Here is a 26,166-nt window from a genome sequence, read left to right as displayed (position 1 = left end):
GCACACTCCGGCTCCCAGATTCGAAACTGAAAAAAGAACAATTGGCATTGGACGGATTCTCGGTTAAGGGAGGATGTTGGCGCAGTAACCATCGAATTGTTTGTATCATAGTATGCCACTAACATGTATGACAATAAATATATCAGTTTAGCCTCTACATATCGAACCAAATAGACGTGTTATGATTCAATTGTACATTAATATGGATTACGAGAGTAGTTCAACTTCGATGATCGACTCATTAATTGACTCAGATTGACGAAATCGAGCACATTTTCGTCTTTATGTATGCGTCTTTATGTAAAACCCTCTACTGTCTGGTATGATATGACACAACAGCTTTGGGTTCAAGTCGAAATTTGGATGGCCGTCCTGATACAAATATTCAAATATAATAAATATAAATATAACTATATACTAAAAATTTCAGATATTAAAAATTATAAAATTTTCTTTTTTATGACAATTTTTCTGGCTTTTCCATCATTTGTTTTTCGATTTTTGAAAGAAATTTGTTGCGTTTTCACCAAAATAACTTTGTATCTACGATCCTTCGTTCTTAAGTATATGATTGTTCAAAATTGGTGATGTCTGGGAAAGATTTGAAATTTATTTTTTCACTTTTTTATTTTTATTCTGAAATCATATAAACTCTGCTTGTAGAAAAAGTTTCATGACAATTTGAGATTTAAAATTTCGTACGAAGTTCAACCAAATCAATGTATAAAAACACGAGGTAGATGAATTTGGGCTTTTTTTTACCATAAAACAAAAACCGAAAAATTGGAAATAGTATAAAAATCCATTTTTTAGATTTAAAATTAACTTAAAAATAAATTTGTTGCTATTTTTTGTAAATTTTAGTTATTTTTTTTCTTCAATTTTATGTTAATATATCGAGTAGAACTTATTTTTGTGAATAAGCGGAAGGTGCCACTCAAGATAAAATAGATTCTGGTAGATTTCCAAGATGTTCGAGGATGTTTTTTACTAGAAAAATTGCAGCTGGATCATAAAACAGACACATATACTGTATACACGAGGATTTAAACGGGACTGGAGTTTAGATGTTCACAAGATAAGATCTAACGAATGAGATCTGAAATGGAATCTTCGAAAGCGCGAAATGTCGTTTCGTTCAAGTTGTGGTGAGTCCATGATTGACATATATAAAACTGAACTTTACTAAATACGCTCTAGGATCAAACATTTATATCTTTGATGTTCATTCTTAGTATAAATGCTTGATCCCGGAAGTGTAAATACATTGCATATATCCATTTGATATCTGGGTGTATCTACGCGGTTCTTGCTGTGCTGAAAATTACCTCAAGATGTGGTCTGTAGCTTCTTGTTATAGGGTCTTTGGATGCACAGTAGAGCTATCACCTTCTATCTCCAGGACTAAAAATGTTTCCATCTTTTGATATAAAAATATCAAATAATAGATGTAGACATGTTTCTTCCATAAAAGCACTGCCGGACAGTGGGAGATAGAATGGAAACACACACAACTGTGTGGTCGTCTAGACTATTTCACTAAAATGCGGTAGGGATATTTCCTGTCTTCGTACCTTAAGAGCGATCGATTATTTTGGAAAAATATGTATTTTTCAGGGTTGGCCAAAATAGGCACTAAGGCCACTTCCCCTATCAAAAATATTTCTTCGGAAGCATTGTACAAGAAGGCGGTTATAGACTATTATAATAGTTGCTAGAATTTATTTTTAATGCTCCTTTTATAACTATATTGGCATTTCATAAGACATTGTCTTACGTTATATGATAATAAATAAATGAAAAGCAAAACTGGCAGTGCCAATAAACGATGTGTTATTTCTATTAACTTTTTTCCTCTAACATTTTCTTTTTTATGCATTTCTTTTTCTGCTCTGTTTTTCTTCATTCCTCTTTCTTCGTTCTACTTTGAACTAACTTGTTCTTTTCTGCCTTTCCTGTATATTTAGTATACTTCTTCTTCTTATTGGCATAACATCCCCCATTGGAACATTCATTCGGCACTTCGGCACGGTTTCAAAGCCAACACGATGATACTTTTATGCCCAGGGAAGTCGAGATAATTTCCAAACCGAAAAATGCCTAGAGGTGCCGGTCGAAATCCGGAATCGAACCCAGTCTCCCTCAGCATGGTCTTTAAAAAAAAAAGACAGGAACACCGTCTTCGACCAGAGGTCGTACAGACTGAATACTTAACACCTAGACAACGGACAGGACACATAACACCCAGTGGACCGGTGGAGAAAAGTTTCCTCCTTACCGGGCGGGAATCGAACCCACGCTCCATAGCACATGCGTCTAGACGAATGACGTCGCTAACCGCACGGCCACGAAGCCCACACTGCTGTAATCATGTTTTAATCATGTTATGCCTTGCTTCATGGACGTGCATCGTACCATTTAGCTAAGAAGGGCCCCTACTAAGTAAAAGTAAAGTATATGTTCGCTCCAAAAACAAACTTTTAATAGAAGTCCCATAGACCCATAGTTTTATATACTTATCGACTCAGTTCAACGAATTGAGGTGATGTCTGTGTGTGCGTATGTTCGCGGGCAAAAAAAAATCTTATTCATTTTTCGGGCACCTAAGCATAACCGATTTGCTCGCGACAAGTTGCATTTGACGGGGAATTCTGTCCTATATGCTTAATAACATCTGCAAGTTGTCAGCGGTCTCAATCTGTTGAACAGAATACGGGATATAATTTTGTACGCCGAATTAAGGAAAGTTATTCCTCGGTAATTGGCGCACTCCAGTCTGTGCCCTTTCTTAAAGAGAGGGCAAATGAGGCCGTCCAACCAGCTAGCAGGCATTTCCTCGTCTTCCCATATTTTCGACATAATATGGCGCAGAACTTCATAAAGCTGCTCACTGCCATGTTTGAGAAGTTCAGCCGGGAGCTGGTCCTTCCCCGCAGCCTTATTGTTTTTCAGCTCTTTAATAGCTTTTTTAACCTCATCTAGTGTAGGCGACTCCACAGCTTGTCCATCGTCGCTAATATTTATTCTGCTCACCGATGCATCGTCATTTCCACTATTCAACAAAGTCTCGAAGTGTTGCTTCCACCTGGGAGCCACTTCGGTTTTATCTGTCAGAAAATTCCCTTGTTGGTCGTTGCACATGATGGGAGATGGTGCTTTATACATGTATGTATTTGCCTTTCTCGTATACTAAGAATCTTCTTCTTATTGGCATTACATCCCCACACTGGGACAGAGCCGCTTCGCAGCTTAGTGTTCATTAAGCACTTCCACAATTATTAACTGCGAGGTTTCTAAGCCAGGTTACCATTTTTGCATTGGTATATATCATGAGGCTAACACGATGATACTTTTATGCCCAGGGAAGTCGAGACAATTTCCAATCCGAAAATTGCCTAGACCGGCACCGGGAATCGAACCCAGCCACCCTCAGCATGGTCTTGCTTTGTAGCCGCGCGGTCTTACCGCACGACTAAGGAGGACCCCTTATACTAAGTATACGTAATTTAATAAAAGGATGAAAAGATAATTGTTTACAAAACAATCGTGTTGGCCTAACGAGAGTTGCTATTGTTTTTTTTTAAGTTCGTTTATTTGGTAGGCTCAGGCGTATAGAACACTTAACGGAACCATGATTCTTTGTGAAAGGATTTTGATTGTATATATAATCAACTAGTCGACCCGGCAGACGTTGTTCTGCATAGTAGGCGAAAATACGCGTTGTGAGCTGCCCATGCGAAATATCTTAATTTTAAAATGATATGGAAATGCTAATATCATCTTCCAAACTTGGACGTACATATTCATGATAGAATTAGAGGCGAAAGTATAGAATTGATAGTTCCGTTAGGATACGGCAGGCATGAAGAATGTTTTTATAGAAGTCGATTTGAAAGCGAGCGGAGGGCAATATTTGTGATGGCACATATCACACGACCTTCCTTCTGCCAAGCTCCCATATGAAGGGGGAGGGAAGAATATCAGTGTGGAAGCTGATATATCTCCACTGGCAAAAGGAAGGTGGTTTGACTTGCTCATATGCCATCGCGTGCGGAAGGATTTGCTATCGACGAGTACTGTCTCCAAATTTCTAATATGACATCAGCATTTAGTCGAATAGGATTTTTATTGCACAGTTCTGTTTTCTCATTGCGTCCGTCTCTTAATTTTAGTTTTTCATAATTTTCCCAACCATACTCATGATTTTCGCATGAGGAAATATCATATAAACCCGTCGGAAACGATAACGGACATATTTGCTAAAGGAATGGAGAAAATCTATCCAGTCGTTTTCGAGTTATGCGGATACGAACACAGACCATTTCATTTTTATTATATAGATAGAATATCATTTTATTATACAGTTAATAAGAAAGGGAACAAATATAACTGATATTATTACAAATTGTGTTATTGAACAGAACAAAGTTATAACTGGTTCTGTACAAGTATTGCTATACATAATTAATATATCACATTGTGTTTTAATCATGTTATGCCGATCATATAATATTATGTTTAAAATCCGGGAGAGGGAGTTTATAACAAAATTATACCAGATATTATTATTTGTAACACATATTGATATAATTATGATATTATTTTGTTATGACTAACTGGTCGGGACGACCTCGATAGCAGCAGTTGGTATGAACTTGGTATGCATAAGAGGTGAAATATCAAGAGATCACAAATTGCAATTAGCATCCATATTATTATGCATGGATTAAATATTTCTAAGAATGATTCTATCACTTCTGACTGGGATCGTAAATCGTTTTAAGGAGTGTAAAATATGAAAACGATGTGCTGAGGATCTGCAACAAAAAACAAAATTTCAGTTTAAAAAACCATGCTTTATTACCTTACTAACCGTTGAGTAGCTTGCCAATGAAACGACGGAGAATTTCATGGCAGTCAACTTTTGCCACTTTCCAGCCCTCGCCATCACGAAGAGTAATGACTGTCGATACCGCTTATCCGCCATATACCAATTGCCTTCGAAAGCGCAGTACCCAATTTGCGAACTCTGAAATGGACCTAATTTAATTATGTTTTCGAAGTCGTGTAAGTCGGAAGACAACATACCGCCTCGATCAATTTGTTTCCATAGTAGCATAGAAGAAAAACTTGAACTAGTGACGAGATGAGGAATAAAATGAACTTGAATAAATCGAATGCACTGATTTTGGATGTGGCTTGAAATCCAACAAGACAGATGATAACCGAACTTCCAACAAAATTAACCAAAATCGAAGGAGAGAAAATTCCTTCCAACTTATTACACAATTCGATTACGGTTTGGTGCAGCTTAACGCATTGGACCAGTTCCTCATAATCTCCCTTGGCATGTCTCAGTCTGTAAGCCAGTATATCGAACTGAAGGCAAATCAGTAGAATAATAGCACAGAACAGCAAATCCGTACTAAGGTTGAATACAGCTGAGTCGAACGCTCCCCAGTTCTGGTGGAAAAAAGTTATTTCATAGTAACCTTTCTTGTGCCAATCGTACCAATACCACATGAAGTAGGGTAGTTCCTTCTCCAGAACCCCTTTCCATATATAGTTCACCAACATCGACAGCAGCGGTAGCAAATTGAATATCCAGATCAAAATCATGTATAAAATCGAAAAAGACTTCATCACCATTTGAGACTCAAGATTGTACTGATAGGTCCGATAGCGGTCCTGATCGTGTTGACTTCTCGGAAAAAGTTCGCATAATCGATCTAGGATTTCGTTCCACTTGGCTTCGTTCAACTTGATCGTCATGATTTTAACAATCGATAGCGCTGTAAAGCCAATGCACGGTGCCAACGCTGTCAGCTCCAGAAAGTTCGTAAACTTTCCCGCCGCTTTTATAAAGTAGACATGCTCGATTATTAGGCAGAAAATTGTATTGGTGTACGAGCTCCAGAAGAATGCCTGTTTGAACCGCGCCTTCCACGTGTTCCGATCTTCACCGTACCGTGCGATTCCGATCATGTCGAAGAATATTTCCGGCACCCGGATAAAAGACTCAAACTTGACCAAATCGTTCATCTTCTTCCGTTTCGACGCTGCCAGGAAGGACGAGAAAGTATAAAGTTTTTCACTCGACTAGGTTGAGAATTTATTAAAGAAATACCTGCTACAAGAAAAATTTGCGAAATGCCCCCAAGTTTCATCATTGTCAATCAGAAATCAATTAGCGAATGTTATTGAATGATTAAGGCGAAGAACTGCTGATGATATGATGTGATTGAAACTATGATCAATGCACTAATGAGGTGTGAAACTGATATTGATTTCACATTCAGCTCGGTCGTGAGAAAATTGTCAGATTGGTGTGCCCGCATTATGTTCCACCTAATAATTAAAATTGAAAAAAATACAAACTTGCACATGTTCTCTGAAGGCGTCGTTATTTCTTGGAACAAAAAACTGTCAACGTCATGAAGGATAATTTATTGGACATATCAGATATCATGGAGTTCCTAGAATATTCAAATAATAACCAACATAATGATTTTATAATAAGAGTTATTATCAGAATTTAAATTAAATAAAATTTAAATGTCAGTTATTTACTCTACCTTTGATTTTCCACATGACGACCATAATTCGGGGTATTAGGTCAAATTGTATTCACCTCCGGGTTCTAGGATACCTTATCATATTTTAAAATTATTTGGAAAAAAAATCTACATCATTCTTGGATGATCTAATACTAAGATCTGCTCTTTTGTATCTTTCATTTGTGTTAGTAAAAACCTACGGTGATGACAATTGCAGACAACAAATGCATAAGACTAATTCTCTGTGAAATCAAAGGTCGATTTATGTTTGTATTTTTAATATTTCCCTGAAGTTTTGCATACACATTCTTTATAATTTTTATTCAGGGGCAACAAAGGCTATGTCCAAAGGCTTGACGATCTTTCTCCAGGCCAACTGCGAATTGTTGTGCCTGCCTAAGATGTAGTGAAGTTTGACATTGGGCTCTGTTAAATTTCTATAAAAAAAAAAGCTGCCTGTATCCGCCAGCAGGTTCCACCAAAGTGACCGTGTGCCGCTCAAAGCGCCCAAGTCTTGGTGTTTGGTGGGTGTGAGACACTCAACAGACCTGACACGACGAGGGTCCTCCTACACGACAGGAGTTTGCGCAGCCCCAATAAGCCACCTGTAAAACCACAAATTGCCAACAAAATAAGAGATAATAAGACTCAATATAAACGGCAAAGACTCAGACGACGAATAGAGGATCACGATTTGAAGCTTGGAACATGGAATTGCAAGTCACTCGGTTTCGCAGGTTGTAACAGGCTACTCTACGATGAATTTCATCCCCGCAACTTCGACGTCGTAGCGCTGCAGGAAATTTTCTGGACAGTACAGAAAGTGTGGAAAAGTGGGCCTCGAGCGGCTACCTTCTACCAAAGCTGTGGCACCAGCAACGAGCTGGGAACCAGCTTCATAGTGCTGGCCAAGATGATTGGGTGGCAGTCAATTAGCGCAAGGATTTGTAAGCTGAGGACAAATGACCGTTTTTTCAACTATAGCATCATCAACATGCACGGCCCACACAAAGATAGACCCAACGACGAGAAAGAAGCGTTCTATGCGCATCTGGAGTAGACACAAGGGCGTAGCCAAGGGGGGACAGGGGGAAAGATTGAACGGGTACTGAAATGAATTCCCTCAAACATGTGCACTTTACGATCCAATCATATACAGAAATAGGTGGTTGAAATTCAAAAGATTCCCAAAACTTATTAGGGCATCCAGGATCCATAATATATGAAAGTTCAAAACAACTCGAAACATTTCGGGCTCAAAAATTCTCCTTGAAATCCTTCTAGAAGCTCCTGAACTTCTGAATTCCTCCGGAAAGTTATCCACAAATTCCTCTAAAAATCGTTAGAAAATCCTTCTCATGTAATTGTAATTCCTCCTTATCTAGAAACTCCCACTATTTTTTTTTAGGAAATTCACGGGAAAATTCCTTGAAAATTTATTTTCTTCTCTCCAAGATTTTTTTCTAGATATTTCTTCGGCTATTCTCTCTTCAGGAAGAATCCGGCATTTCCTTCATGAATGCATTCGAGAGTTCCGTCAAGAATACATAAGGAATCTCTTCCCAAAATTCTACCAGAAGTTTCTTCAAAAATTTTTCCTTCGAAAATTCTCCGGGCATTCCTCTCGGAACTCTTCCTTTAATTCCTCCGGGATTACTTTCAGAAAATTTTCCGGGAATACCTTCAAACATTCAATAGCGAAATCATCTAGCATTCCAATCTGGAATTCTTTTCGCAATTACTTCAGAATATCCTTCAAGAAATCCTCTAGAAATATCTTCATGAATTTCTCCTGGAATTCGTCCAAGTATTTCCCCAGAAATTCTTACAGGTATTTTTCGGGAGTTTCTTCAGGAATTCCTTCAGGAATTTCTCCGGGAGATTTTCCGCGGAAGTGTACTAGAATTCCTTCCGGACTTCACTCGGAATTTACTCGGATATCTGCCAAGAGTTCTTCCAGAAATTTCTTCGGAACAATCCGCAGGGATTTTCTTCAGCAATTCATCTGGGAATACTTTCAGGATTTCATCTGGGAATTTCTGCATTAATTCCTCCTGGTATTTTTCTGGGAATTACTTCAGATATTTTTTCGGAAATTTCTTTAGGAACTTCCCTAAGAATTATTTCAGGACTTCCATGTGGGAATTCCTCCAGAAGTGCTTGTGGGAGTTCCTCCGGGAGTTTTTCCAAGAAATTCTCCGATAATACCTCCAGGAACTTCACAGGGAATTCCTGGACGATATTTGGCAGGAATTTCACGGGAAATGGGATTTCGGAAGTTCCTTCAGAAATATTTTTTCTCTTCCTCTAGGGTATTCCACCGGATGTTCCTCTGAAGTTCCACCAGTAGTTCCTTCGGGAATTCAATCAGGCTTTCTTCCAGGAATTCATTTAGCATTTCTTTAGGCATTTATCTACAAATTCCTCCAGAAGTTCCTCGGAGAATTTCTCTGGGAGTTCTAACGGGAATTCCTCCGGGAGGTTCTTTTAAGAATTCTTCCAGGAGTTCCTCCTGGAATTCTTACGGAAGTTCCTTTGGGAGTTCATCCTAGAATTCTTCCGAGAGTTCCTCCAGGATTTCCTCCGGAAATTCTTCCTGTAGTTCTACAATAAATTCCTCCAGAAGTTCCACCGGCAGTTCCTCCGAGAATTCCTCTAAAAAATTCTCCGGAAACTCCTATAGAAAATCCCCAGGAGTTCCTCCGAAATTATCTGGGAGTTCCTCCGGGAGTTCCTTTTCAGAGAAACACCCGGAGAAACTGCCGGTGAAACTCCCGAAGGGATTCTCGTAGAAACTACTGGTGGATCTCCCGGAGGAATTCCCGAAGGAACTGCCGGAGGAGCTCCCGTAAGATCTCCCGTAAGAACTCCCGGAGGAATTTCAGGAGGAGCTCCTAGAAGAATTCCTAGAGGACGTCCCGGATAAGCTCCCAGAGAAACTATCGGAAGAACTTCGGGAGGAATTTCCAGCTTAATTTCTGAAGAAAACCTAAATGATTTCCTGAAAAAAACCTGAATAATTTCCTGGAATAGCTTCTGGTGGAACTCCCGAAAGAATTTCCGGAGAAACTCCCGGATGAATTGCTGGTGGAATTCCCGGAGGAACTCTCGAAGGAATTTTCTGGAAGAATTTCTGAAGAAACTCCCGGGAGAATTTTCAAAGGAACTCCGGGGAAACTACCAGAAGCATTCTCGGAATCAAGAGAATTCATCTTATAGACAAATCTCGTCTAGCTGAAACCTTTGTTGGGGTTTGTAGCTGGACCATCATCATCATCAGAGGACCTCCATGAGGAGCTCGCAGAGAAATTCTCGGAGGAGCTTCTGGTGGAAAATCTATATAAATTCCTGAAGTAGCTTAAATAAATTCCAATTCTGCCGAAATTCCCGGAAGAATTTTCAGACGAACTGCCGATAGAACTACCGGAATAATTCTCGAAGGAATGCCGATGGAACTCCTGGAAGAATTTCAGGAGGAATTTTCGGAGAAACTCCTGGAGGATCTCCCAGTGAAAATCTTGAAGTTTCCACCGGAATTCTTTCAGGATTTCATTGCGAATCAATCTAGGAATTCCTCCGAAAATTCCATTAAAAAATATGGGAAACAGCACGAAATTATTTGAATTATTGCAGGGAATTCTGCAGAACTTATAAAGAAGTTCGTGAAGATTTTCTTGGAGTAAATAATGGTGGAATTTTCGGATCAATTCCCGGCAAAATTTTTGGTGGAATTCCTGAAGACACTGCCGAAGAAGTTGCTGGAGGCATTCCTAAACAATCCCTGATAGAATTTTGGATAGAATGCCAGGAGCAATTGTCGAAGGAATTCCTGGAGAAAGCTTGCATATTGATTTTTCTGCCTATTTTATAATAAATATTATTTCAGAGAGGATTTGTTTAGAAATTCAGATGTATGGTTCCAGTTTTCTTAAACTTATGGAAGAATGCAGGATTTTTATAATAATTGTTAAAGCCGATTTTATATTCTTTCTGAATACTAAGTTCGATCATATGTTTCTCACTTTATTTAAAAATATCTGATGAGCAATAAATCACGCATTTTTAAATCCATTATTGTTTTAATCATTATTGTTTCGACTTGGTTTGGATTTGGTTTCATGTGTTAATATTCATGTGTTTTTATAAAACTACTATAAAACTACGATTTAGAAGACCAAAAAAGTTGCCCCCCCCCCCTTCTCGAAATCCTGGCTACGCCCATGAGTAGACATATGTTGTATGTCCACTGCGGGACGTCAAAATCGTCATCGGCAACATGAACTCTCAGGTAAGAAGTAAGGAAATTTACAGACCGGTGATCAGACCGGACAGTCTGCAACCGAATCGAATGACAACGACCAACGATGCATAAACTTTGCAGTCCGAAGCTCTAACATCCCCCGCAAAAATATCCACAAGGCCACATGGAGATCACCCAACCAAGAAACGGAAAACCAAATCGACCATGTTGTAATCGACGGTAAATTCTTTTCCGACATCACGAATATTAAATCCGACCATTACCTCGTTGCGGGCTACGCAATGGGGAGTTGACATCCAGAAAGAAGCCCCTAACATAGCTCTGGTCCTCACAAGTTCCAATACTGACGCTTCCACGGGTCTTTCGATGGCAATTTACCGCCAGCTAGGGATTGCGTACTTAGCTGGTAGTGTAGCCTGGGCACTGTTGTCCTGACATCAGCTAGAGTGAGAGAGTGCGTCCTGTGGGATCTGCCTAGTGGGTTCGATAGTGGGCTCAGTTGAACTTCTATAAAAAAAAACTGCATGTGTCCTCAAGAAGGCCCTATCGAAGCGACCGTGTGCCGCTCAAAGCGCACTAGCCTAGTCCTGGTGTTGGGTGGGACTTTAAACAAATTTGACCCGATTGATCGAGCGTCTGTTCACCAAAGAAGTGCGGCTCTAACAGCGTCTGTTGTGGCATCCAGCGGCTGAGTATGAAATACTCTCCTCCGGAAGCTATACCTAAGATGGCAGCCTCATCCCGGTGGGTAGGGAACCTTGGGCCAACAACCTACTGTTCCCGAAACATCAATTTGTTCGAGAATCCGATAATGAAAGAATACAGACTGATTCTACGGCGACGCGAAACAACGGACACGAATAGGAACATGGAACGTTTTAATCTTAGCCCAGCAGGGTAAATTGGCACAACTTGCCAATGAGGCACGCCGCATGAAGCTTGAGATTCTGGGACTGAGTGAAGTCCGTTGGCCAAACTTTGGAGTACACAGAACGCCGTTGGGACAAGTTTTGCTATACTCTGGTTTACGAGGTAAACACGCTCCCCAACATCGCGGAGTTGGCTTCTTACTAAGCTCGCAGGAACACTCTGCGCTTAGGAAGTGGGAACCTATAAGTGAAAGGTTAATCGTTGCCAGATTTAGAACACGGGTCCGAAACCTTACTATAATCCAGTGTTATGCGCCAACCGATGCTGCCGACCTGCAAGACAAAGAGAAATTCTACAGTCAACTCAATGCCGTCGTAGATAGAATTCCGAAGGGTGATATCAAGATCTGTTTGGGCGACTTCAATGCGAAGATCGGATTCGACAACACGAACCATGAGCGCATTATGGGACGCCATGGTCTCGGAGAAATGAGCGAAAACGGAGAGCTGTTCGCAGAATTTTGTGGTAATAACGACATGGTGATCGGGGGATCGCTCTTCCCTCATCGACCGGTTCACAAGGTCACGTGGGTCTCCCGTGACGGCTTTACAGAAAATTAAATCGACCACATCTGCATCCGGGCAGCAGGGACTATGTCCAAGGGCTTGACGATCCCTCCCCAGGCCATCTGCGAGTTGTGGGGCTTGCCTAGGATGTGGTGGGGTTTGACAGTGGGCCCTGTTGAACCTCTATAAAAAGCTGCATGTATCCGCAAGTAGGCCCCACCAAAGCGACCGTGTGCCGCTCAAAGCGCACAAGCCCAAGTCCTGGTGTTAGGTGGGACGCTAAACAGCCCTGACACGACGGCCCTCCGACGAGACAGGAGGTTTGCGCAGGCCCAATAAGCCGCCTAGAAAACCAATCATTACGAACAATATAAGAGATAATGCGACTCGATATAATCGGCAAAGACCTAGGCGACGAATACAGGATCACGATTGGGCCACGTGCCACAGCCTGATATGTGTAAGGACATAAACGGGAACCTTCTTACGAACGAGCGTGAGGTGATCCAAAGGTGGCGGCAGCACTACGAAGAACACCTGAATGGCGATGTGGCAGACGAAGATGGCGGTATGGTGATGGACCTGGGAGAACGCGCGCAGGACATAATTTTCCCGGCTCCGGATCTCCAGGAAATCCAGGAGGAGATTGGCCGGCTGAAGAACAACAAAGCCCCTGGGGTTGACCAACTACCAGGAGAGCTATTTAAACACGGTGGTGAGGCACTGGCTAGAGCGCTGCACTGGGTCATTACCAAGATTTGGGAGGAGGAAGTTTTGCCGCAGGAGTGGATGGAAGGTGTCGTGTCCCATCTACAAAAGGGCGATAAGCTGGATTGTAGCAACTACCGCGCAATCACATTGCTGAACGCCGCCTACAAGGTACTCTCCCAAATTTTATGCCGTCGACTAGCACCAACTGCAAGGGAGTTCGTGGGGCAGTACCAGGCGGAGTTTTATGGGCGAACGCTCCACCACGGACCAGGTGTTCGCCATTCGCCAAGTACTGCAGAAATGCCGCGAATACAACGTGCCCACACATCATCTATTCATCGACTTCAAAGCCGCATATGATACAATCGATCGGGACCAGCTATGGCAGCTAATGCACGAACACGGTTTTCCGGATAAACTGACACGGTTGATCAAAGCGACGATGGATCGGGTGATGTGCGTAGTTCGAGTTTCAGGGCATTCTCGAGTCCCTTCGAAACCCGCAGAGGGTTACGGCAAGGTGATGGTCTTTCGTGTTTGCTATTCAACATCGCTTTGGAAGAGGTAATACGAAGAGCAGGGATTAACACGAGTGGTACAATTTTCAATAAGTCCGTCCAGCTATTTGGTTTCGCCGACGACATAGATATTATGGCACGTAACTTTGAGAAGATGGAGGAAGCCTACATCAGACTGAAGAGGGAAGCTAAGCGGATCGGACTAGTCATCAACACGTCGAAGACGAAGTACATGATAGGAAGAGGTTCAAGAGAAGACAATGTGAGCCACCCACCGCGAGTTTGCATCGGTGGTGACGAAATCGAGGTGGTAGAAGAATTTGTGTACTTGGGCTCACTGGTGACTGCCGAAAATGACACCAGCAGAGAAATTCGGAGACGCATAGTGGCTGGAAATCGTACGTACTTTGGACTCCGCAAGACGCTCCGATCGAATAGAGTTCGCCGCCGTACCAAACTGACAATCTACAAAACGCTAATTAGACCGGTAGTCCTCTACGGACACGAGACCTGGACGATGCTCGTGGAGGACCAACGCGCACTTGGAGTTTTCGAAAGGAAAGTGCTGCGTACCATCTATGGTGGGGTGCAGATGGCGGACGGTACGTGGAGGAGGCGAATGAACCACGAATTGCATCAGCTGTTGGGAGAACCATCCATCGTTCACACCGTGAAAATCGGACGACTGCGAAGGGCCGGGCACGTAGCCAGAATGTCGGACAGTAACCCGGTGCAAATGGTTCTCGACAACGATCCGACGGGCACAAGAAGGCGAGGTGCGCAGCGGGCAAGGTGGATCGATCAGGTGGAAGATGACTTGCGGACCCTCCGTAGACTGCGTGGTTGGCGACGTGTAGCCATGGACCGAGCCGAATGGAGAAGACTCTTATATACCGCACAGGCCACTTCGGCCTTAGTCTGAATAAATAATAAATATACATCTGCATCAGCCGAAAATGGAAACGAAGCCTTCTTGATGTACGGAATAAACGTAGTGCCGAAATCGTGTCTGATCATCACTTCCTCATCGGCGAAATACGCCTGCGCTTTGCCGGGATTCGTCGGCAGGAGTAGACAGTTGGACGACGGTTCAACACACACCGACTGGAAGATGTCACGGTGAAACGGTTCTTCGTTGAAGAACTGGAGACGCGTGCTGCAGATATTCCGGAAGGTGGCAGCGTGGAAGACCAATGGACCGCCATCAAGAATGCCTTCATCGTCACCAGCGAGAATAATCTGGGCGAACTGCGCACACAGAGAAAGCAATGGATCACCGAGGAGGAAGATAGAGGAGCGAAAAGAAGCAAAAGCTGTGATAGAGCGATCAAAAACCAGAGGAGCCAAAGTCTTAACCCGTCAACGATACTCGGCTCTTGAAAAGGAAGTAAAACTCTCATGTCGACGAGACAAGCGAGCGTGGGTAGACTCTTTGGCCGACGAAGGAGAGAGCCGCAGCAACCAGGGACATTCGCCTCCTTTACGATATCTCACGACGCTTAAGCGGGGCGAAGATGAATGCAACGATGCCTGTGAAAGACGCGAATGATCAGTTATTGACCAGCCAGGCCACCACCACCTCGGCATGATCTGCCTAGGATCCGACGTATAACTCGCGTCAATACCGGAGCTCCATCACTGCTAGAGATTCAAACAGTCATCCAAAGCATGAAATCGTAAAAAGCCCCAGGGGTTTATCGCATATACATTGCACACACATTGCAAAGTTATCCTAGCCCGAATTCAGGAGAAGATCCATGCGACTCTCCGGCGGCAGCAGGCCGGATTCCGTGCTGGAAGTTCCTGTGTGGACCATATTGTCAGGCTCCGTATCATTCTGGAGCAGGTCAACAAATTCCAAGAGTCCCTTTACTTGGTATTCATTGACTACGAAAAAGCTTTCGACCTGAGGGTTCCTGAGAAAATCATCGGCCTCATCGAAGCACAGTACGAGGCCTTTTCGTGTAGAGTGCTGCACAATGGGGTCCTGTACGACCCTATCCGGGTCGTAGTTGGTGTGAGGCAAGGATGTATTCTATCACCGTTACTGTTCCTCATCGTAATCGACGAGATTCTGGTAGATGCGATTGACCGAGAACCAAACCGCGGGCTGTTATGGCAGCCGATAACCATGGAGCACATAAACGACTTCGAATTGGCTGATGACGTTGCACTCCTCGCGCAACGGCTCTCTGATATGCAGAGTAAGCTCAACAACCTTGCCGAGCGCTCCTCTTCGTTTAGTCATCAACGTCAACAAAACCAAATCGTTGCTTGTAAACACGGTGGCTCCTTCCAGTTTCACAGTAGCCGGGCAACCAGTGGAGAATGTTGAAAGCATCCAATATCTTGGTAGCCAAATGGCGTCAGACGGCGGTACCAAGATCGACATAGGCGCACGGATCAAGAAAGCAAGGGCTGCCTTTGCGAGTTTAAGAAATATCTAGAAAAACAGGCAGATAAGTGAACGCACCAAAATACGAATTTTCAACTCTAACGTGAAATCTGTACTGTTATACGCTTGCGAAACATGGTGTGTATCAGTGGAGAATACACAACGGCTGCAGGAGTTCATTAACAAATGCCTGCGGTATATAATTCGGACCTGGTGGTCTCATAACTGGATCTCAAACAACGAGCCACATCGTTGTTGTCACCAGAGGCCGATAGCAACAGAAATTCCAGCTCGGAAATGGGGCTGGGTCGGCCACACTCTACGTAGGGGCCTAAACGAAATCTGTAAACAAGCATTAGACTGGAACCCAGCGGGACATCGCAGCAGAGGCAGACTCAGAGGTTCATGGCGGCGAAGCCTCAATGAAGAAACCCGAGCAGCACACATGTTGTAAACAAGTTTATATTACTCATATATGACCAAATTTAGTTATATATGAGTTACCTCAACCCAATCGGCATGAATTGTGTTGCTAGGGAATAAAAGGAGTCGACCGAAATCTAACCTGGTAATAGGTTAAAGCGATAGCTGGACAACGTCAAAAGTGGAGATCTTCCAAATCGGCCCTTTGCACCACCGGAGGTGTACAGTAAAGTAAAGTAAGTTATGTTGATTCATTGAAACAGGGTGATTCACTTTTGAATTTAAAATAACGAATGAGGTTAACACTTCATCTGCAATCCGAATACTTGATTTCATGCATTCAAGAGTTGCACGTATCAGCCTAATCAGTTTCGCCGGAAAACCATATTCAAACATTATCTGCCACACTTCATTTCTTTTCAATGAATCGTAAGCTGCTTTGAAATCAAATAAAATCTGTCAGCAGTGGTATAACACAAACATTGTCACGGTTGCCCGCATTAGCATTTTACTGTATTGTATATAAAACATCTTTTCAATAGAAAATCCCACACCCAAAAAACAAATGGGAGTATTCAAATAAAATGTTAAACAATAAGTTGATTCTTCGGCGTTATGAAGAACATTGAAAGATGGGAAGATCGTTAAGAGTTCCATAACTGACGGATGGGGGGTATGTGAAATCTCTTCATAAATGTAAAAAACACGGTTGATTTCGCTGAAAACCCAAAGAGATCGACATAATATTGATAATTAAACATTGTATGCATGCATGTACCACACACCGACACTCGCAAGAAGCTATATCCGTTATATGGAATGAGCAGGAATCATTAGAAACATATCACTTGAATAGACTTCTTGCTGGTTGAGGGGGACAACAACTTCCAACGTTGTTCAACGATAAGTGGTCACGGCTACTTGTCTCGGCCTTGCTCTGATAGTATGCCGTACATCATTATACTACGTTTGTCACATACTATCAATGCCACATAGTTCGATGCGTCAAAAACCCTTGAGCAATAAACTAGAACTCAAATGGCATATTTTACAGGGTAGGATCAAGTTCAACTGAAGGTTAAATTCCTGGATGTATAAATTTAGAATTTTATCCTAATAAACAGCATCAAGAATGTTGGATTTGACTTATTTAGCAACAGATTGTTTCATGTTTCCCAACATGTTTCGGACAGCAGAACAATGGAAATCAAATCGACGATCTTTCTCTATAGTTCATAACCTCTTTTGTGTGCCTTCAAAAGCTAAAATTGGGGTTGCTAATTGTCAGCTGCTATTGAAAAATTGTAAACTTTGTTTATCGTTAAATCATTAATTGCTTTCAAATTATTGAAAGAAATCCTTCTCTGTTGCTGAGCATCGACAGCAGCTTGGTAAATTTCATCATTATCAAATTCACAAGAGGCAGTTCGTTTCCTGCAGCAGTTAACTTTACAAGTCCTTTCCCTACCTCCAATCGCATCTCATCGCTTTGCTTTTCACCAGAACGAGAAAATATGTTCTTTTGTTGTTACTCTGCGGATCCCAAAAATATCCCTCTCTTTTCTACAGCGTTGTCGTCATCATCGTTATCCACTCCCGCGACCACTACTGGTATTCCTTCGGTGGACTCCTCACCACGTGGTCCATTTCTTCGCTATTGATGTTCCATTGGATGATGCATTGAAACTGTACCTATTTATGGCTCTACTCACGCCGTTTCCCCACTTATCCCATCTCATTATCCTCCCAATCGACCAGCAGAGAAACCCGCGTGTCTGTGGTTGGAAAAATAGAAAAAAAATATGGGGGCAAAGAATGTTCTTGGATTGCAAACCGCTCATCACCTCCATACACTGCGAGGAGCGCGGGGCAGCTTCTTTGAGCCATCAGCAACAGCAGTGTGGCAGCAATGCCGTGGCACTCCGGGAACAACAATAAGGATCAAGGACGCGTCGCATCAACCTCAGCATCATCATTGGTCTTCAACGCAAATCCCATAACCGAAGAAGCGCAGCAGGAATCTATTTAAACCCTTGCGTTGCTTCCCAGCTGCTTAGTTACAATTTTAACCTCGCTTGCGTCGGATCGGGAAATTAAGAATCGCAACGTTTTTTCTTCCGTGGGAGATTTTTAGTGACATGTATGATAAATCTCAGCAGAAATGCAGTGATATAATAGTGTAAAAGGATATTTTAGAAACCAATTATGAACTGCATCACTGATTGGAATTGAAATATATTAGTGCAAATGTTCAAAACCAAAGTGGTAGTCTTAAGTGCACAACTCAATGATATTTCAAATTGCTAGTTAGTGAAACACATTGTACCATTTAGTCTGGATTAACTCGCATATCAATTGTTCACGTACTAAAGGAAACATTTAACAACTTGTAAGTTACATAACAGGCATGAGTAGTTCAATTAAAGTTAATTGCTTATTTTCCGGGTATTGGAGATTAATTTACAATGTTCTAAAAATTCAGATGTGAATATGTGCATTATGTGGAAGGTTTTTGATTTGAAAAATGTATTGGAGGTAACCACTTTCCTTCGATGGGACTCGAACCAACGACCCTTACTGAGAGTCCCATTGAAGGAAAGTGGTTACCACCAATACATTTTTCAAATAAATATCTTCCACATCATGTACACATTCACATCTGAGTTTTCAGAACATTGTAAAAAAGGCATGAGAAGCTAGAATCTAGATTAAAAAATGGCGTATTATGTTGTGTGTATGATTTTGCTTTATTTGAGAGCAATAGCCAAACAAATATCCTTTAGAAAAAAAGATCCGCTTACAAGCAAGATGTGACGAAAATATTGTTTTAATGAACATAAAAAGGGTATTTTGAAATTATAAACCATTATTTTTTTTTAATATTTTGATAAATTGTCCTCAATTTTTACTCATTTCTCAAACCACAAGTGCTGTAAGGACAAGCCTTCCGGAATTCAAAACTGAATGCACCAGCGTCCCATTCAAAATGGAAGCCATACACAATTGTCATTTTTATCATTGCAGCTTTGCTGCGGAGGCGAGGCTTGTGCTTAAATAATCATAATCTGACGATTCTAACTAACGGTAATCATTGTTATCGCTTTTTCGTGTGAAATATAGGCTATTTCACAAAACGTTGAATACATTAACGCCATTGGCGTAAATAAGGGGGGGCTAGGGGGGTCTTAGCCCTCCCTAGAAAAAAATTAGCCCCCCCTAGGATTTGATAAGTTAGTCAGCAGTGATATCAGTTTTCAACACATAGCATAATGAATTATCGAAAAAGTTTGAAGACTAAAGAGTTATCTCTAATATTCACTCTATCATACTTAATGAAATGAGTGGAAGAAAAATTTGCTTGTTTCTGAATTCTGAGAAAGATTGCCATCAGCATCCGAGAAGGATTCTCATCAGAATCCGAGAAGAATTCTCACTTCAATCTCTAAAGAATTCTTTTCGGATTCATCGAAGTATTCCAATCGTAATCCAGAAGAATTACTACTGGATTCTTTTCAGTATTGTTAAGCAATTCTTAGTTATAGTTAAGTATTGTTAAGCAGATTCCCTTGGGAATCTGTGAAAAATAACCTTTTAAATCCATTGAGGATTTGCTTTAGAATTTCTCGTTGATTTGCCCCTCAATATCTCCAGATTCGTTTAGGAATTCCTTGACAAATCAGAAACCTTCGTCGATTTGCTTCGTATTCCTTTAAAGATTTGCATCGGAATCCCTCAATTATTTGCTTCAACATCCTTGAAGGATTCCTTTCGGGATCGCTGGAGGATTCTTTTCGAAATAACTGAAGGATTAATTCGGAGTCTCTCGACGTTTTGCAAATGATCTGCGTTGGGATCTCTAGACGATAAGGAATCCGGCTGACGATTAGCTTCGGAATCCCGCGGAGAATTGCTTCAGAATTATTCGACGTTTCGTTTCGAAATGCATCGACGGTTTACTTCAGAATTTCTCATAGATTTTGTTCAGAGTCCCTAAACGATTTTTTTTTTGGAACCATTCGACGATTTGCTTCGAAATCCTTTGATGATTTGCATCGGAATCCCTCAATGATTTGCTTCAACATCCTTGAAGGATTCCCTTCGGGATCGCTGGAGGATTCTTTTCGAAATAACTGAAGGATTAATTCGGAGTCGCTCGACGATTTTGCTTCGAAGTCCTTCGACGGATTGCTTCGGAATCCTTCGACGATATGCGTCTTCATTCCTGGAACATTGCTCATGAAATACCTGGAACCATCATATTGAAATTCCTGGAGGGTTTTCGACGAAATCCCTGGAATATTCCCCTTCAAATTCCTGAAATATTCCCGTCGAAATTCCTGGAGGGTGAAGGATCCCTGGTACATTCTCGTCGGAATCCTTGAAATTTTTCCGTTGGAATTCCTAAAACATTCCCTCCGAAATCTCTGGTGGATTCCCTTCATGATACCTGGAGGCTCCCATCGGTATTCTTGAAGGATTCATGTCGAAATATTTAGAGATTCCCGTCGGAGTCTCTGGAACATTCCTGTCAGGATCACTAAAGGATTCTCATCAGAATTCTTGGAAGATTCTCGGCGGAATCCATGGAAAGTTGCGCTATTTTTTACATTTTAGATAGATAGAATATTTATGAAGTATGCAAATATATCCACTGCCTGACGCTAGTCGAGCGCAATTAAACATAGACTGTGAGTTGTTGCTCACACGTGCACACGTGCACGTGCTTCAGAAAAGAGAATAATATGAATGAGTGTGATGGATCCGCAATTGTCTTAGGTGGTTGGACTGCATTTGTCACATTACCGCTGATAACTTGATGAGATGTTAAAATGTTCGAGAATTTTCAAAAAGAGGGTCAATTTCGAGAAAAAATATAAAGGGGCTATAGCCCTCCCTAGGCATCGGAGGTAGTTACGCCAATGATTAACACAGATATACCAATAACTCAGCCGGATAAGCTCTAATCTTCTCAATACTTCTAGTGAATGTAATGGAAGTAAATGGAATAGTGAAGTATTTTAACCTTACACATATATTGATTTGGGACTAATCACTATCTCTTAGATGGAAGCAATGCACTCTCCTATAGTTGAGATCTTTCCTGGCCACGTTCTTGCGAATGCTGAGGAAGGGGAAGGATGGTTAGTTGAACACCTAACGGGTAGCCACTAAATAGCATAAATGAAAAGAATGCATCGGGAAGAAAATTACAAAGAAGTACAGTTCAATCTGATATACGTTATATAAAGAGTTGGCCTTAGTCTTTAAACTTAGATTAATGAATAATAGCATATGGTCCATGGTCCGCCGTGCGGCGTAGTTTAATGTTGCATCAGGTATCACATGACCGTTGGACGGCGGCCATTTCCGGATTATGCTTCTGATCCTATTGATGAGTTGCTTCGTGTCTTTGGCCTTCCAATCACCTTTGAATACAATGGACACCAGTCTACTAAAAAACCTTTAACAGTCCTCGAAACATTTTCACGTTCAAAATTGTATACCGTGTACTTTTCCCACGATCTTTATTCGCTTAAAAAAAAATGTAATTCATATTCAAATTATTGTAAAATCGATTTAAATGATCTAAATGCATTAAATCATTATGGGCTCTCAAAAACAGTCCAATTTGCACCAACTGTGTCGTAATTCATACCATTTTAGTCGCTTTGAAATTTAGGAGTCATTTTTCCACTTACCTTAGCGGAATGGGGTAAGTGGAAAACCCAAGTTATCTTGCTTGACCTTCAATTGTGATGAGTAGTGATATATGATTAAAATCAAGACGGTAATTGCTCTGAGTATCTTTTGTTGAATAATTTCATTGGATTAAAGGAATAGGTCCCCAAGGAATTCTTATAATAGCTAGGGGAGGGCTGGTTGTGCCTTCTCGAACACTATGTGTAAGTGAAATCAGTATTTTCGCCCCAAAGACGAACTTTTTCGAGGGAGAATGAGACTTACAGTGTTATAAACTTATTGACTCAGTTTAAAGAATTGAGAAGATGTCGGTGTGTGTATTGATATATTTGTGTGCAATACACGTACAAAAATATCACCTATTTTCATGCAGTTGTCCCTACCCGATTTGTTAGCAACAAATTGCATTCAACGGCGAAACTTGTTATGAATATAAATGAATATGTATTATGGAATATATTCACCTATCAGTGCTATTTTTATCTTCCTCATGCATTTTTTTTTTCATATGTAAAACATATGAAAGGTATCATAGGTGGGTTAATCAGGCGTTTTCTTATGTTATTATTATTAATTCAGACTATGGCCGAAGTGGCCTTCATGAAATTTGGCCACAATATTTATTGATATGCAAAGAATGTTTAGGCCAAAATTGCCCACGTTTCTATACAGATATTTTTCATACATTTTTGACGATTGTGACATGATTTCAAATGTCTCGATAATATGTTCGGTGTTTTGATGGCTGTTTATTTCAAGATAGACCATACCGAATGATAAATTCAATCCAAATCGGGTGAGTAAGAAGGCAATTCTTTTTTGTTCGGAAAACCGGAAAAAAGCATTCGCAAATATTTTTTTTTATACATGAAATGACGCTCAGTGTTCTCAGAATATACATCTATTGTAGCCTGCTGAGTTGTTATGCCCATATAGCTACCGATTCAGTCCATTATTGTCTGTTTTTGATTTGTATTGAAGCAAACTATCAAAATCTGTACGGATAATTTGCAGACACCCTGTAAACTACCATGTGTCCCCATTTCATTGATTTATGATGACTTTCACATAGTCATATTATCTATACTTATATATTTCAATTTCCGATTATTCCATGGTTTCTCAAAGACTTTAATCAAACTTATTACCATTACTATTATTACCCTCATTATTATGTTTTTCAGCCATTGCGGCTGGTCTTAGCCTAGGATAGGATGTGCCAATATATCATTAACCGATTTTGTGTTATAATCGTATCGGTTGCTGATTGGATGAAAATGGCAATCGATTACTTCGATCGGCCGATCGATTACTTCGATTATTTGGCGGATTTTGTAAAAAAAAAATATACCCAGAACCAGGTAGGAATACGACACCGTATCATTATAATGCTAAAAATCGATATTTTTTTTATTTTTTTAAATTCTTTATTTCCGTGATATTTTTATGGTTATATTAATATACTTTTCTAATTAAAAATTCACTTAAATTGTGAGCAGTGAGTTCAGTTACTAAAAAGTCATTTAACTTACATCCGAAACTAGATGGAAAATATCTACATATGGTTTCAAGTAGCTTATGAGAGAACATTATTTTGAGTGATAACAGCCACGATTTTAAATCGATTGCGCCAAGGTATTTTCATGTTTTGTGATGATATTTTAAAGGAAAATACGCTTGTGATAGTTGATTGATAGTTAGTCGCAATCAATTCTAAATCGTGGCAAAAATGGATTTTTTTTTCAGCCACCTTCAGTCACGATCCAAAAGATGAGCAGGGTTGGTTGTCAGTAAAGTAAATGTACATAAAATCGAAACACAAGCTTCAAAATTATCAAATTTTCGATTTTAATCAAAGATTTTATACAGTCGCCTCTCCACATCTCGATATTGAAGGGACCATCGAGATAGGTAGAGATCGAGTAATGGAAGGAAAATTGAAATGGGTACTTGAAATGGATCCAAAAAAGCTCGTTGCTATGAAAAACGACAACAAAACAAATGTCGTTTGTTGTTGTTGATATGTTTGCAATTGTCCAAAGCTGGTCTAGCAGCCTAAAAAAATGAACACATCGACATAAGGAGAGTGAATCCTGAACAAAATATGATCGGAGCACATCGAGATAAAGAAAAGATATTTTAGATACTAGATAAAGATTGTCGCTGTCGTCGCTGTCCGGAACATCTTTTGCTGGCGAGGATAGGGGAGCTAAATGTCAAAGAAGAAAAATCCATACGATTTGACAGCTTGGTACCTAACATGTTCCGGACAGCAAAACAAAGGGAACCGAAGCGACAATCTTTATCTAGTAACTAAAATATCTTTTAGATAAAGGGATATCGAGATATAGAAAGCCCAAACGTATATAGACTGAAGGGACTGAGGAAATCATCGACATAGGGAGAGATATCGAGATATAGAACATCGAGATGTAGAGAGTCGACTGTATAACAATTTGCAAATTTCGGGTTGAAGAGAATTTTCATTTCTTCACAACTTTAAACTTTTAAAACTCCAAAAAACGCAAGATGCTGATTCCTAATATTTTTCAACATAACTTCTTTCATTTTTGACATAGATCATATTTGAAGGTTCACAACCTATTCACAGGTTCACAGTCTATTTGATATAATGCCGCTGCGTTATATTTTCAAGTGTGTGAATGATAACTGTTTGTGTTTATGTGATGTGGTGTGCGTAGTTCGGATTTCAGGGGCACTGATGAGTCCCTTTGAATTATGCAGAGGGTTACGTGGAGGAGGCGAATGAACCACGAGTTGCATGAGCTGATGGGAGAGCCATCCATCGTTCACACCGCGACAATCGGACGACTGCGGTGGGCCGGGCACGTAGCCAGAATGTCGGACAGTAACCCGGAGAAAATGGTTCTCGACAACGATCCGATGGACACAAGAATGCGAGGTGCACAGTGGGCAAGGTGGGTCGATCTGGTAGAAGATGACTTGCGTACCCTCCGTAGGGGAAGGTGGGTAGACTTGATCCCCGGGGAGACTTGATCACCTCCTGTTTTATCGAGAACTAAAGTAGGGGAACGGTTCGGCACTTCATCCCATAGCTCCTATTTACATCCCATCAAAAACAAAGCAATGAAAAGGAATTTGGTTTGTTTCTTATTTTTGTGATTTATTTTTACCAGTGAGCACGCGTGTTAGCAAAAAGAAGCGACGAAATTGGTGCTGTATTTCTTTGTTTTGCGATGAGATGAATATACATATGTTCAGTGAGATGGAAAACGGAACAGTTCCCCTAGTTTTGTTCTAGCGTATTTTTTAGTATAGATCCACTAAACAAATGACCTTTATGTGGTGAGTTATTTTTTGGATTGACAACCTTATTTATTCTGCAGGGCGGTTTGTGTGTTTTGACCTTCCCAAAGATTTTTTTATTGGCCACGAAAAATTTGAACAACTTTTCATAACAATGACCAAATGCTTTCGTTTTTTCACAGCACAATGATTTTTTACAGCTTAATGATCTGTACTGATGAAAATGTCAACATTCCATCAAAGTTTTAGGATATTTGGATTTGAAGTTATTGCCTCAATATGGGGACACTTGTTCCCCCATTAGTCACCCATACAAAAATTTGGCGAAAAAATTCAAAAAAATATAATTCTGCATTCAGGTTTCTAATTTTTCGTAGATTTGACACATTTGATGAAGTTTTGGCAGGAAAAAATATTTATTGCGTAGATATCATAAAAAGGGGATCAAGTCTCCCCAAATTTTAAAATTGCATGTGCTTTCGAATTCAATAACAAAAATCGTTCATGTATACGCACTGCAATTCGAAAATTCTGCGTATTTTGAAGAAAAAATATTTAAAAAATCTGAGGGCACCTTTCTAATTTTATCGAAGCAAGTTCTTGGAGAGAGATCAATTTCCCCCGAAAATTTAAAAAGTCGATTCTTGACAGCATTCTAAAAAATCGACTGTGTATCAATAACAACAATAATTTAAGGACTGTCATACATCAGTAAAGTTAAATACTATATTTCTTAGAGAGCCTGTGTGGAAATCGCGTATGTTCATTTATTTTTGGCTGTGATACATCGGAAATCAGAAAAGGGGATCAAGTCTACCCTGTCTCTCCTATACTGTGTGGTTATTGAGTGGCGACGTGTAGCCATGGACCGAGCCGA

At 40.7% G+C, this 26,166-nt stretch overlaps 2 protein-coding genes across 2 annotated transcripts in view; one reads left to right on the top strand and one right to left on the bottom strand.

The window, feature by feature from the left end:
- Positions 1 to 4,732: 4,732 nt before the first annotated feature.
- On the bottom strand, positions 4,733 to 6,042 carry LOC134219519 (putative odorant receptor 85d). The gene is made up of 3 exons (XM_062698265.1): positions 5,089 to 6,042; positions 4,874 to 5,029; positions 4,733 to 4,817 (listed from the first exon to the last, which is right to left on the bottom strand). Exons 1-3 carry the CDS (start codon positions 6,040 to 6,042, stop codon positions 4,752 to 4,754), a joined length of 1,176 nt encoding a protein of 391 aa, XP_062554249.1. The 3' UTR covers positions 4,733 to 4,751.
- A 12,327-nt stretch (positions 6,043 to 18,369) lies between these two features.
- LOC134223568 (glycine receptor subunit alpha-3) overlaps positions 18,370 to 26,166 on the top strand; it is a 31,257-nt gene continuing 23,460 nt past the window's right edge. The window contains exon 1 of the mRNA XM_062702749.1: positions 18,370 to 18,690. The gene's annotated coding sequence lies outside the window, so the exon portion shown is untranslated. The remainder of the gene's footprint in view (positions 18,691 to 26,166) is intronic.

The sequence above is a fragment of the Armigeres subalbatus genome, chromosome 3 (assembly GCF_024139115.2).
Source record: "Armigeres subalbatus isolate Guangzhou_Male chromosome 3, GZ_Asu_2, whole genome shotgun sequence".
In the NCBI taxonomy this organism is placed as follows: domain Eukaryota; kingdom Metazoa; phylum Arthropoda; class Insecta; order Diptera; family Culicidae; genus Armigeres; species Armigeres subalbatus.
Note: the sequence above shows the minus strand (reverse complement) of the source record. Positions and strands in the feature narration are given on the sequence as shown.